The sequence below is a fragment of the Lepidochelys olivacea genome (assembly GCF_965140295.1).
Source record: "Lepidochelys olivacea isolate rLepOli2 genome assembly, chromosome: 1".
Lineage (NCBI taxonomy): Eukaryota > Metazoa > Chordata > Testudines > Cheloniidae > Lepidochelys > Lepidochelys olivacea.
The window spans coordinates 143,137,229-143,150,390 of NC_140411.1; the positions used below are offsets into that span (position 1 = coordinate 143,137,229).

General features: G+C 43.1%; 1 protein-coding gene across 3 annotated transcripts in view; it reads left to right on the forward strand.

Annotated features, from left to right (window-relative positions):
• Positions 1–13,162, forward strand: part of CNKSR2 (connector enhancer of kinase suppressor of Ras 2) — a 377,815-nt gene that overhangs the window by 100,399 nt on the left and 264,254 nt on the right. Inside the window, exon 5 of one of the 3 annotated variants that reach the window (XM_084643098.1) lies at positions 12,183–12,212. The exons of the other annotated variants lie outside the window; for them this stretch is intronic. Within the exon in view, the coding sequence (XP_084499224.1) occupies positions 12,183–12,212 (30 nt within the window). The remainder of the gene's footprint in view (positions 1–12,182; positions 12,213–13,162) is intronic. 3 annotated transcript variants of the gene reach the window in all.

Here is a 13,162-nt window from a genome sequence, read left to right on the forward strand (position 1 = left end):
TTAAAAATGCAAAGCTGAAGGACTACTTATTTGTTAGTTATGATTCCTGACTGGAGAATAGATGGCATGAGGGATTAGATAATAAATTCTGTATTTTGGATGGATTATTTTTAAATGAAAGGATGGTTTTGTTTGCTTCGGAATATTTTAGTCCTTATGAGTTGTTATTCATTTCTATGAACCTGTGGTGCCCCTTGCTTTTTGATTTGACCTGTGCAAACCCAGTAGAATTCAGCTTGCAGTGGTGTATTGACAAAATCAAACCTGTAGTTTAGGTCTGAGGGTTTTATTGAAGGCTAGAGTTGTACCTTCAGGCATGTTGGAAGTTAGAGCTGAACAAACTCAAAACCACAAGAGCTCAATCAAAGCTTTAATCCTTCCTGCCCCACAAATTACTCCATATCTACTAACCCCCCACTCACACACTGATCCTATTTATTATTAGTGTTCTCAAGGTGGAGTGCTGGTCGCTGCTTCTCTGGGCTTGGCCTATTCCTGGTGATTAAGAGGTACCAGTTAACTGCCCCTCCCATCGTCTATTTTTTGGTGGGGACAAGAGACTCAAAAGATTCCCACTGACCAAAAATGTTCAGTTTTTCAATGGAGGTTGGGAGGCATCCTGGTTTCTCTTTCCCCCGCTCTCCTACTGCTTTCCAGTAAAAAGTGGGAGGGAGACTGACTTGCCTGTTGCAGTAGGCTATGCTCTAAGGCCAGGGATAGAATCATAGAAGATTAGGGTTGGAAGAGACCTCAGGAGGTTATCTACTCCAATCCCCTACTCAAAGCAGGACAAACACCAACTAAATCATCCCAGCCAGGGCTTTGTCAAGCTGGGCCTTAAAAACCTCTAAGGATGGAGATTCCACCACCTCCCTATGTAAACCATTCCAGTGCTTCACCACCCTCCTAGTGAAATAGTGTTTCCTAATATCCAACCTACACCTCCCCCACTTCAATTTGAGACCATTGTTCCTTGTTCTGTCATCTGCCACCACTGAGAAGAGCCAAGCTCCATCCTCTTTGGAACCCCCCTTCAGGTAGTTGAAGACTGCTATCAAATCCCCCCTCACTCTTCTCTTCCTCAGACTAAACAAGCCCAGTTCCCCCAGTCTTTCCCCGTAAGTCATGTGCCCCAGCTTTCTAATCATTGTCTTGGCTCTCTGCTGGACTCTCTCCAATTTGTCCACATCTTTTCTGTAGTGGGGGGCCCAAAACTAGATGCAGTCGTCCAGAAGTGGCCTCACCAGTGCTGAATAGAGGGGAATAATCACTTCCCTCGATCTGCTGGCAATGCTCCTACTAATGCAGCCCAATATGTTGTTAGTCTTCTTGGTAACAAGGACACACTGCTGACTCATATAGAAACTATGGGCTTCATTTCCTATTGCCAGAGAATACCTAATTACCATGCCAAGCCTTATTGGACTCTACTTACTCAAAGTAATGCAGGGCTTCTGCAGTAGAAGGGGGTTGGTTTTTCTCTCATGTCCATATAGGAAGTTGTGGGAGGGAGAGGTCAGACAACTTTCCTTACCACCCAGAAGGCAGTGCCCCGTCTGCTTGCTCACCAAAAATGAAGGAAGAGGGCAGCTGTCAAGAAATGGAGTGTTGAGGCATGGTGGGAGGGAGGTGGGCCAGCCAATTGGCTGGTTTGGGGCACAGAACTTTTGTGAGATTTCACCATTGTGAAAACCAGCCATTTGAATGGCTTTATTCGTTTGCTATGAACTTTTTGCCCAGCTTGGTTTGACTTATCTTTGTATCTTGTGCAACAAATATGTCTTGCCTTGGTTGTATAATAAATTCTTTTTACTTCTTTTTTTAAAGTCAGTAATTTTACAATTCCAGAATTTGATTGAGTTTGCATTTCATTTGGCTAAGAGAAGAACTAAGTGCTCTAGTTGGTTTCTTTGTGGTTTAAAGTATGTGTTTGTCCTATAAAACTTATTAGAGCCCTTCTTGTGCTTTGCGAAAAGGGCCATACCTCAGAGGATGGCTGTGTGGGCATCTCTTGCCAAAGTTGCACCTGTCACTATCTGTAGTCATGGCTGTAGGTCAGGAGTAGTCAATTATATTTTTGTCAAGGTCCATATTTCTTGGACAAGGTATAGTCAAGGTCCAGATTCCAGAGAAAATAATAAAAAATAAGAATAATGATTACAATAGGTAAATAAAAAGATTTCAGGGTCTGTTCAAAAGTGTCTGATGGTCCGAATTTGGCCAGCGGTCTACCTATTGACACCCTTGCACATCGTTGTCCATCACTTAATGTGACTGAAAATGCCTCCTATTCCTTTTCACAGGTCTATTTTTTTTTACTAACTGGGGAGCTTGTAACTTATCAATCATTTCCTCACAAATTCATCCCCCTTCTCATTACTGCCAGTTCCTTACATTTTTTGAAAAGTACATTCAACCTTTGAAATGGGGGAGGTCTGAGAGTTATTCACCTACAGGAGTAACAGCAAATTTTATTCACTTGCCACGACAAAAGAGAAGACTCATCATCCCCAAAGGTAACATTAAGCCCCAATCAAGAAAGCACTGCAGCATGACACTTAACATGTGCTGAAGCTATCTTGGGACTTTAGTCAGGACAGGGACAATGATAAATTCCATTGCTGGTCCCAAACTCATCTGTTCTGATTTTTATTTACAGCACATATGTTCCATTCCAGTAACTTAGTATCTATTCACTGATCTTTTGTTTCATATGATCATAGAGTTTAAGGCCAGAAGAGACTACTAGATCATCTAGTCTGACCTCCTCTATATCACAGGCCACGAGCACCACCTAGCACCCTCACACTAAATCCAACAGTGGCAATTAAACCAAAGTACATGAGAACCCCCAGGAGACTAGACTATTATGTGCAGGTAGAGAATAGGAGGGATCGAGGTGCACCAGTGCTCAGGGCCCCCTCAATGGCAGAGAAATGATGAAGTGAGAAATGCCCAGATAATCCTGACAGGTGAGCTGCATCCACATGCTACTGAGGAAGGTGAAAACCCCCTGAAGTCTCTGCTAATCTGACCTTGGGGAAAATTCCTGCCTGACCCCATGTGTGGTGATCAGTTGGACCCTGAGCATGTGAGCAAGAACCAGCCAGACAAGCATCTGAGAGAGAGAATGGTTTATGCCACTTCAGAGCCCTGGCACATCCTGCCCAGTGTCCCATCTCCAGCCTTGGTCATCCCTCAAGCTTCAGAGAAAGGAGATTAAAAAAATCCCAGAATACATTGACATAGGTGGGGAGAATCTCTTCCTGACCCTTGCTGGTGGCCAAATAAAACCCTGAAGCATGAGCTTTAGGAACATAAGACATAAACCAGAAGTGAGACCCAGGGCTGTTGAGCCCTGCCTACCACCATCACAAGTAATTCCATCATATGGCTGCACTCACAAATTTGTCTAGCACTCTCTCTCAAAACTAACTAAATTTTTTGCCCCCACAGTTCCTGTTGGCAGGCTGTTCCAGAACCTCATCCCTCTTATGGTTAGAAACCTTCTTCTAATTTCCAGTCTGAATTTGTTTACAGCCAGCTTATATCCCCTTTGTTCTTGTTCCAACATTCTCCTTTAGCTTAAATAGCTCTTCACTCTCCCTAGTGTTTACCCCACTACAGTATTTATGGAGAACAATCATATCCCTTCCCAGGTTTCTTTTTGCTAGACTAAACAAGCCAAGTGCGTCCAGTATCCGCTCATAAAATAGGCCCTCCATTCCTCTGATCTTCCGAGTAGATCTTCTCTGCACCTGTTTCAGTTTAAATTCATTTTTCTTGAGTATGGATGATCAGAATTGTAAACCGTATTTAAGTATTCCAAATTGAATACAGTTAAATTACCCAGTGTACTACTGTTGTGGGCTACAAACTGAATGTCTAAATGTTGCATCAGCTTTTTAATCTCCGATTCTCTTTTCTTCTGCATTTAAAATACTTCTATGTGAGTTTACAAAAGCCCTGTACCTGAACTTAGCTATTAAGAGGCTTTTTAAAAAGACAAGTGGTGTTTTTAAATGTCTACACATAAAGTGTGCATTTGCTTAAGTTCTGTCTTTGGCTCTTGTAAATTGTTGTCAGGCAGCTTTTTCATATACAGTTTAAAAATAGCACCCTGAGCTTCAGCATGCAGTGAATGAGGCCTGTGAGGATTCAAACCCAATTTTTGTATCACTCGCTTACAGCTGAAAAGTCTTCAGAATTATTAACAAAAACACTGTTCTCTAGCTAAAATGGGTAAAATTAAACTGGCATATTTAAATAATTTTGCTGGTTTGAGGTTAATTGTAGGGATAATGTTTGGCATAAAGAGGATTACATTTTTCTGTTATCCGTACAAACTGGATAATGAAGAAGAAATTGGCAGAGTTTTGAAAATATGGAGTCTAGGAAAATGAGGTTTAATACAGAGTTCTTAAGACAAGCCATTGTATATAATTAAGGCTAAGATTTTGTCATGATTATTTTTAGTAAAAGTCATGGACAGGTCATGGGCAAGAAACAAAAATTCACGGAAGCTCTGACCTGTCTGTGACTTTTGCTGTTGTGGCCCCATAGTTTCTCCCTACCCACAACATGGTGGCTGGGAGTTTTGGGGTTCCCCCTTTGCCCACGGCAGCTGGAAGCTGTGCGGGGGTGGGCTCCATCCACAGCAGCTGGGAGCTCAAGGGTGACCATACTTCCCAAAGAGAAAATGGGACACTTGCAGCTGCTCACCTGATGCATTCCCTTCCCCCTGTGCGAGGCTGTCACCCGTCACTGGAACCCTGAGGAGGGCCTCCTCAGGAGTCTGTCACCTGTTGCTGGAACCTTGTAGGGGGCCCACTGTCGCCTGTCGCTGGAACCCTGCGAGGGCCTCACTGGCTACCAGCTCCAGAGTCCAACAGCCCCTGGGGCTGAAGCAGAGAATGTCACAGAGTTCTCTGAAAGTCACCGATTCCATGACTTCCATGACCTCTGTGACATAAATGTAGCCTTATATATAATGCAATATAGTATATGTTAAACATTATATTAACTAGTTCATTTTCTATTTTAGTTACAAGTAACTGTTCTGTATTTTTCTGCCGCAGAAATGGATATCTGCCATTGACAAATAGTTTCCTCAGAGCAATGCAGGCTATTATTGTAACCTGAAGAAAACTCTATTCACACTAAACATCTACTTTTCTGCTGTTGTACTATTTGGTCTAATTTTTTTTTTTTTTTGTTCTGGGACTTTAGTGTTATTAAGTAGTAGCTTTATCTTCCAACTTTCATCTTGGGAACGCTGGCATAGTTGAAACAAGTCCTAACTAGTAGCTGATTTCTGAGCTGTAATGCAAGTCAATTTTACTGATACTCTTCTGCTAACTCTGGAGACTTCAAAGGCTATCTTTATAAAAACATCTCAGACCTAGAGAAAAACCTTAGATTCCAGAGGTACTGCAAATCGTGGCAGTTCAGACATCTTTCTCTGCCACTTCCATTACAGGGTTATATAGGCTTTGTATCTTGAAGTTGTTCAGGGTCCAGTTCTGCCACCCATATGTAGAGAAGGATCTTACTCCACAAGGTATGCAGTTGAGATCAGTGAGGTAGTTTGTGGAGTAAATTTGAAATTAGGTTATACTTACTCCTATTGACCTTCACCCTTAACTATGAAAGCCTTGATCCTGCTCCCACTGAAATCATTACAAAGCCCACATTGACTCTATTGGGTTCAGGATTGATCTCATTGTGGTGGATTCAATCACAGAAACCCCCTTGGGACTGTCACCTGTGCTGAGACTAACTCTGAGCCCATTTTCTCTGCCAGTTTGGGCCTCCAGAACCCTGCCTTGTCGAGCCAGGCACGCCAGTCTGCTCCAAGACAGACCCAGGTCTGAACCACACACCCCAAAGCTGCAGACTTAACTGAAAACAGCTTAAGAAGTGCTCCTGTCTCTAGCACCCAGACACCCAGCTCCCAATTGGATCCAAACCCCAAATAAATCCATTCTATTCTGTATAAAGCTTATACAGGGTAAAATAATAAATTGTCTTTCCTCTATAACACTGACAGAGAGATATGCACAGCTGTTTGCTCACCCAGGTATTAATTAATAAGCAAATGTGATTTTATTAAGTATAAAAAGTAGGATTTAAAGTGATTCCAAGTAATAATAGACAGAACAAAGTAATTTACCAAGCGAAACAAAACAAAACACAACAAATCTAAACCTAATACAGTAGGAAACTGAATACAGGTGAATCTCACCCTCAGAGATGTCCCAGTAATCTTCTTTCACAGACTGGACTCCTTCCTAGTCTGCATCCAGCAATCACTCACACCCCTGTAGTTACTGTCCTTTGTTCCAGTTTCTTTCAGGCATGTCTTGGGGGTGGAGAGGCCATCGCTTGAGCCAGCTGAAGACAAAATAGAGCGGTTTCCAGGGCCTTTTATATTCTCTCTTGTGGGCGGAAACCCCTTTTTCCTTCTGTGCAAAGTCACAGCAACAAGATGGAGTTTGTAGCCACCTGGGCAAGTCACATGTCCATGAATGGTTCAGCATTTTGCAGGCCAGAGCCATTGTTTACGTTAGTTTGAACGTTCCCAGGAAAGCTCAGATGTGGATTGGCGTCTCCCAAAGTCCACTGTCAATTAAGTGTTTCTTGATTGAGCACTTACTGAGAATAGTTTTTTCTCAAGAAGCTGACCAAATGCTTCACTGAGGCTACTTAGAATCAAACACATTGAGATATAAGTACGTAGCCAATATTCATAGCTTTAAATACAAAAACGATACACGCATACAGACAGCATAATAATAAGCAGCAAACTACAATCTTTCCATAGATACCTCACCTGACCTCCTCTGTACAAGACCTTGTGCATAGGACCCTGGTTGCAACAATGATCTATATGGTCACAGTTCATGTCACTAATGTCACACTCATAATATAGTTTTACAAAGGTATGAAGTTAATTTTTTTAACTCTTGAATCATGTTCTTCAGAAGATCAGTTAGAAGTAATTAGACAGTGGGAGTAAAGGCAGGATTGAAAAAACAACACACACACACACAACAGTATAGAACCCATGAAGATAAGATTCTATGGTACTGGGGGGAGCTATGGAGGAGAGTCATAGTAATTCAAAATGAAAACACTTGTTAGTTTATATACTGTCAGGACAAGGACTGTTTCCCTTGTGTTGGTACAGTGCCTAGTGCAATGGAGATCTCATCCTGGTTGGCGGGCAAGAGGCGCTGTATGAATTGCTGCAGCATTAACAATTTCAACCAGAAAAAATAAAACATCACATCTGACTGTATATTTTTAAAAAAGTAATGCCAAGCACTGTATCAGGGGTAATTAATTTTCAACACAGTTAGATATGATTTGAACCTAATCTGGGACTCCTTCATGACTCTGTAATGCCTATAGTCTCATCCTTGCAGACATCCTTCAAAAAAAGCTATTGTGCCTTTAAAATATAATCCATTTATGGCTATCCATTCCAGACAATAACAGGTTAACCAATGGAGAACAGAAAATAATAATCAGAGTTTCCACTATCTTTTATCTAATTTCTGAGCATAAAAACTAACCACTTTGATACCTGGGGCTTTTTAAAGAAGGAAACCACCCTAACCTAAGCTGTGTTATATTAATGTTCAGTTATAAACTTTTGAAAGAACAACCATAATGTTTTATTCAAAGTCACAAACATTTCAGCATTACGAACAACCTCCATTCCACAGGTGTTTGTAACTGAGATTCTGCTGTACAGGTCATGTAGCAGGACATCAAAATCTATGGCCCTGAATAGGGGCATTTATGGCTGTTGAGCTGAGTCATCCTGTTAGGTGCTACAGCACTGCATACAGATGCAGAATAATTTCTGCTAACTCATAGTTGCCAGGGGATCTTGTTATTGCTACTTGGAATGTCTCTCTGGAGAGCAGGAAATAGGGATTGAGAGAGTTTACTTTTGTAATGTTTTGTACATGCACAGTAGAAGAATCCTATTAATTTTTTGTGCTGAGGAAACTTAAAATACACTTATATAGAAACCCAATAAAATAACCTGTTACAATAATCATTTTGAACATCTTATTAAAAATTGTTTCCATCATGGGTTCCTCATCTAATTGGTAAGTATTTCCTTTCTGACAGGGAGAATCCCTAGGAAAAGCTAAGGTTGATCTGAGGCTAATGTTTTGTTATAGTCACAAAAGCAAAGCCTATGAAGAAGATAGTTTTGGACACTTCACTAAGGTGTGTGATGTATTGAGAGAATGTGGTGAGAATACTGTGTGTTTACAGGCTAGTTCACATACGTGTCAAACTTCACTTTATTAGAACAGTTGCAGGATTGTGATAAAAACAGATTGAGGGAGTCTTAAGAAACATAAGATCGGCCATACTGGGCCAGACCAAAGGTCCATCTAGCTCAGGAACTTGGCCTAAATTTGGCCTTCAGGACCTCTCTCCTACCCTTCCCTATGTCATTGGTACCTACATGTACCACGATCACTGGCTCCTCTCTAGCATAACACATAAGCTTGTCTAGATGTCTCAAGAGAGATGCAACCTTTGCACTCGGCAGACAAGTCACCATGCAGTTCTCCTGGTCATCACAAACCCAGCTACCTGTTTCTAATGATGAATCTCCCATTACTAATACATATCTCTTCCTAATAACTGGAGTTCCCTCCCCTGGAGAGGTATCCTCAGTGCGAGAGGATACCATGGCATCTTCTGGAAGGAGGATCCCAAATATGGGATTGTTTCCCTGTGCTCGAGTTTGATGTTCTCTTCCCTGAGACTTTCATCCTCCTCAACAGCACAGAGGCTGTGAGACCGGGGGTGGGACCATTCTACTGTGTCCTGGAAAGTCTCATTTATGTACCTCTCTATCTCCCTTAGCTCCTCCAGCTCAGCTACCCTGGCCTCCACAGCCTGTACACAGTCTCTGGGGGCCAGGAGGTCCTTGTATCGAATGCACACATACACCACCTGTCCATAAGGCAGGTAATCATACATGCTGCATTCAGTGCAGCAAACTGGATAGCCCACACTCTATTGCTGGACTTCTGCCTGCATTCTTTTTTTTACTCCTGCAGCTCTTTCCTTCATTGGTTTGTTTTGTTTTTATCAGGGGGTGTTTACTGCCTTAAGTTTAAAGGATGTAAAGGAAGTGTATCTAGCTCTCTCACTCTCCCACTACTCCTCTAAACTACCTCGCAAAACTCCCCTGTCAGCTGTTCCTCTTCACTAGTTCACTTATTTGTTAGTTTTAGTTCTCTTATTCCTGGTTAGAGCTGAAAATCAGAACATGTTCTTTTGATCAATTCTGTTTTCATGTAGATCAAGCAGTTTGAAGAAGTTCAAGTAGGAATTGCTGTACTGGAGACCAGGGGTGTTACTCTGCTTACTATCCCTTTTATCCAGAATTATGCAGAGGAGACCTTCTCTGGGGCAGTGTGACCCATGCAGCGTTCCCTACCTCTTCCCTGGGCCATGTGGGCTCTGAGAAAGAAACTGCACGGAGGTGTCAGCCTCAGAATGAAGCCAGCAAAGCAGGTCCTGAGAGCGTCTGAAGCAGGGACTGACAGACACTGATGTTATCAGAGTGCTTTCTGCCGTTGTCATTGCAAACATTCTGAACTCTATATGCTGATTGGCTATTTGCCCCACCATCTCCCTTTGTTTTTCCATCTAACTAATCCCTTCCTAGCATAACCCTACTGAAAATATTTAAAAAACAAAATTTGTGTTGCTAGCATAATGTTTGCTTCCTTCACATTGCTTACTCTGCTTTTGTATTCTATCCCTTTCCCCTAATCTTTATCTGTCTTGTCTACTTAGGCTGTAAGCGCTTCAGGGCAGGGACTGTCTCTTAGGCTATGTCTATACTACAAAGCTAAGTCGACTTAAGTTACATTAACGATCATCTATAGCTGTAATTAAACCGCTTTTGCACGTCTACATGACGCTCCTTGTGACAGCAGAGCACGTCCACAGTTGGTGTTCTTCCATCGATGGAGAGAGCAGTACACCATAGATGGCTATCCCACTGCGCAATTCGCTGTCGTCTGCATCTGGGAAGGGGTTGCCGTGCCTCCTGGGAGGTGGGCTCAGCTCTGTCCTATCATTCTATGGCTTCTGTGCCACTTTTCAACAGCCCCTGTAAACTGTGCACCCCCATCTCTGTCTGAAAGCCTGGATCCTGCACTGCTCTCCAGTCTTGTGATGGACATTACGAACACAAAGTGACTCATCCTACAGTATTTCATGAGCTGCAAATCTGATAATGACACCGTGGTGTCTCCCCTGCTGTGTGCAATGAAAAGAAAGAATTCAAGATTGCTTTTGGCCAGAGCAGCTGCACACAGTAAGACCATCAGTACTGGGCTCAGGAAACAAGCACTGAGTGGTGGGATTGCATTGATGATTGCAGGATGATGAGCAGTGGCTGCAGAACTTTTAGATGCGCAAAGCCACGTTCCTGGAACTGTGTGTGGAGCTCACCCCCTACCCTCTGGCGCAAGGACACCAAAATCAGAGCTGTCCTAACTGTGGAGAATCGAGTGGCGATTGCTGGGTGGAAGCTGGCAACACAAGACTGCCTCTGGTCAGTCGTGAATCAGTTTGGATTGGGGAAGTCCGCCATGGGGGTTGCAGTGATGCAAGTGTGCAGGGCCAGTAATCGCTTCCTGCTATGAAGGACTGTGACTCTGGGCAATGTGCGGGAAATAGCAGATGGCTTTGAGGCAATGGGATTCCCTAAATGCAGTGGGGCAATAGATGGCATGCATATCCATCCTCATTTTGGCCCCAGACAACTTTGCGAGTACTTCAACAGAAAAGGCTACTTTTCTATGGTCTTGCAAGTGCTGGTGGATCACCGACCTCAACGTGGGGTGGTCAGGGAAAGTGTATGGCACATGCCTCTTCAGGAATGCTGGCCTGTATAGAAAGCAGCAAGCAGGGATTTTCTTTCCAGATCAGAAGATTCCAGTTGTAATTCTGGGAGACCCAGCCCTACCCCATGGCTCATGAAGCCTTAAACCAGCAGCCTTGACTGCAGCAAGGAGCGCTTCATCAGTAGGGTCAGCAGGTGCAGAATAACTGTTGAATGTGCCTTTGGCAGAGTAAAGGGTCGCTGGTGCTGCCTTTTTGGCAGATTAGACCTCAGCAAGGAAAATATTCCCATTGTCATAGCAGCCTGCTGTGCTCTGCGTAACATTTTTGAAGCTAAGGGGGAAAAGTTTCTCTGGGGTGGAGCATTGAGGTGGATGGCTGGCAGCTGCTTTTGAGCAGCCAGATACGGGGCTGCTAGATGGGCTCAATGCGGGTATTCAAATCAGGGAGGCTTTGAAGGAGCATTTTGACAATGAGCCCCAGTGATGTGTCTTTCTGTAATGCATTGAGCCAGGCATTTCTTTCTTGCATCTTAATATGACCTTTGTAATGATTGCTGTGAGTGCATTAATTTTACTCTGCAAATCCACTGATTGCTACTGTCTATGAATTTCAGCAGCAACCACCGTGTGTAGGAGACAAATAAAGATTCATTTTTATAAGTACATTTTTATTCTACAGCTATGCAAACATTTCAATTTCCTACAAGGGACAAGATAATGAAGAGCACTTTTTGAAATGAGGCTCTCACAGCTGGGTGTCTGTCCAGCTGTCTTTGCGAAACATATCCCTCAGGATGGAGCACATGGGGTACTGCAACAGCCAGGCACATGTGAGGAATCTGTGTGGGGAGTTTGAGGAGGGCAAGAAAGGCAGTTTGGTATGGGCTGTAGGTGGAGGATAGCACAGATGTGTTCCACCTGCAGCACAGTTAGGAACCTTAGCATATCTGTTTGGTCCTTGAGCAGCTGTATCATCTGCTCCTGTCCCTGTTTCCTCTCTCCTGGCTCTCCACTCTCAGTTTTTCATTGATAACAAACACAGAGCCTGGAGAGAGATTATCAGCAGCATCAGACAATTGCCGCAACTCCCTGAAAATGTCTTCCTTACTCCACCTGAGGGAACCATTTATCAGGCTGGGTTGCTCAGCTGGTGCATAACAGGAGACCTTCAAGGGCACCTCTGCAGAATCTAAAGAAACAATAGACAGAAGAACTGTTGACTGCACTCTCTCAGCCTTGGTTCATACAAGTTACATACACCACTTTCTCACTTTCTCTTGGCAGGCACACAGCATGGCGAGAGCACTAACCATGGTGAGTTTGGCGGAGGGGAGGGGGCGGAGGAGATGGGAAAAAGTGTTGGGTGTTTCAGAGGGGGATCAATACAAGCGCCTAGGGACACTATTCTGAATACTGGCGCCATTTTCAACAGGCGGGGGCAGGGGAATGGAAGTTGATATCTCACTCCTGAGGGTAACTGAGGATGCAAGGGTGCAGCCCTCCCAAGGAACCTTTGGCAGAGGATTGCAGAGTACCTCTCAGTTGGCATTTAGGCACTATCATGATAAGGGTGAAATCCTTCTACTGTTAAAGTTAATGGGAGATTTTCCATTGATTTCAGTAGGGCTGGAATTTCATCCTACAGATTCAGGTAGTCCATAGCCTTTGTTGCATGTAAAGTAGTACAAGTGGCTAGGATGGTACTGGAAGGAGCAGAAGATTTATTGCTTTTCTAGGCCATCTAAAGGCAGCTCTTCTATGATTATCATTCTTGACATTCCTGGAGTATCTAATAGATTTTTTTCAATAAAAAGATTGGAATATCTTCTTCCTCAGGATTCAAATCCTGAAAACATTGGGAATATCCGAGAAGCCTGATTTTATGTTCATTGTCTTCAAAGTAATCAGCCCCTTTAAAATAAAATATTTGCTGGAAACATACTTTATGCCTTATTCCTATTTTTTGTGTATGTTATGCTATTCTCCAAAAGAGACTTTTGCACCTTTCTTTAACAATTCTCTGTGATTTTAGCTTAGCAAAAGCTAGGGTTTGACTCACAACCTTAACCCTGCCCTCTTGTGCTTATACATTAAAATAAACTTTAATAATGTGGGACCTGATTTAGCAAGATTCTTGAGCACATGCATGACTTTAAACATGTGAATGGTCCCACTGAATGCTTTAATAGGATTACTCGTGCTTAAAGGTACACATGTGCTTAAGTATCTTACTGAACAGGGGTCATGGAAGGCCAGGATGGCCT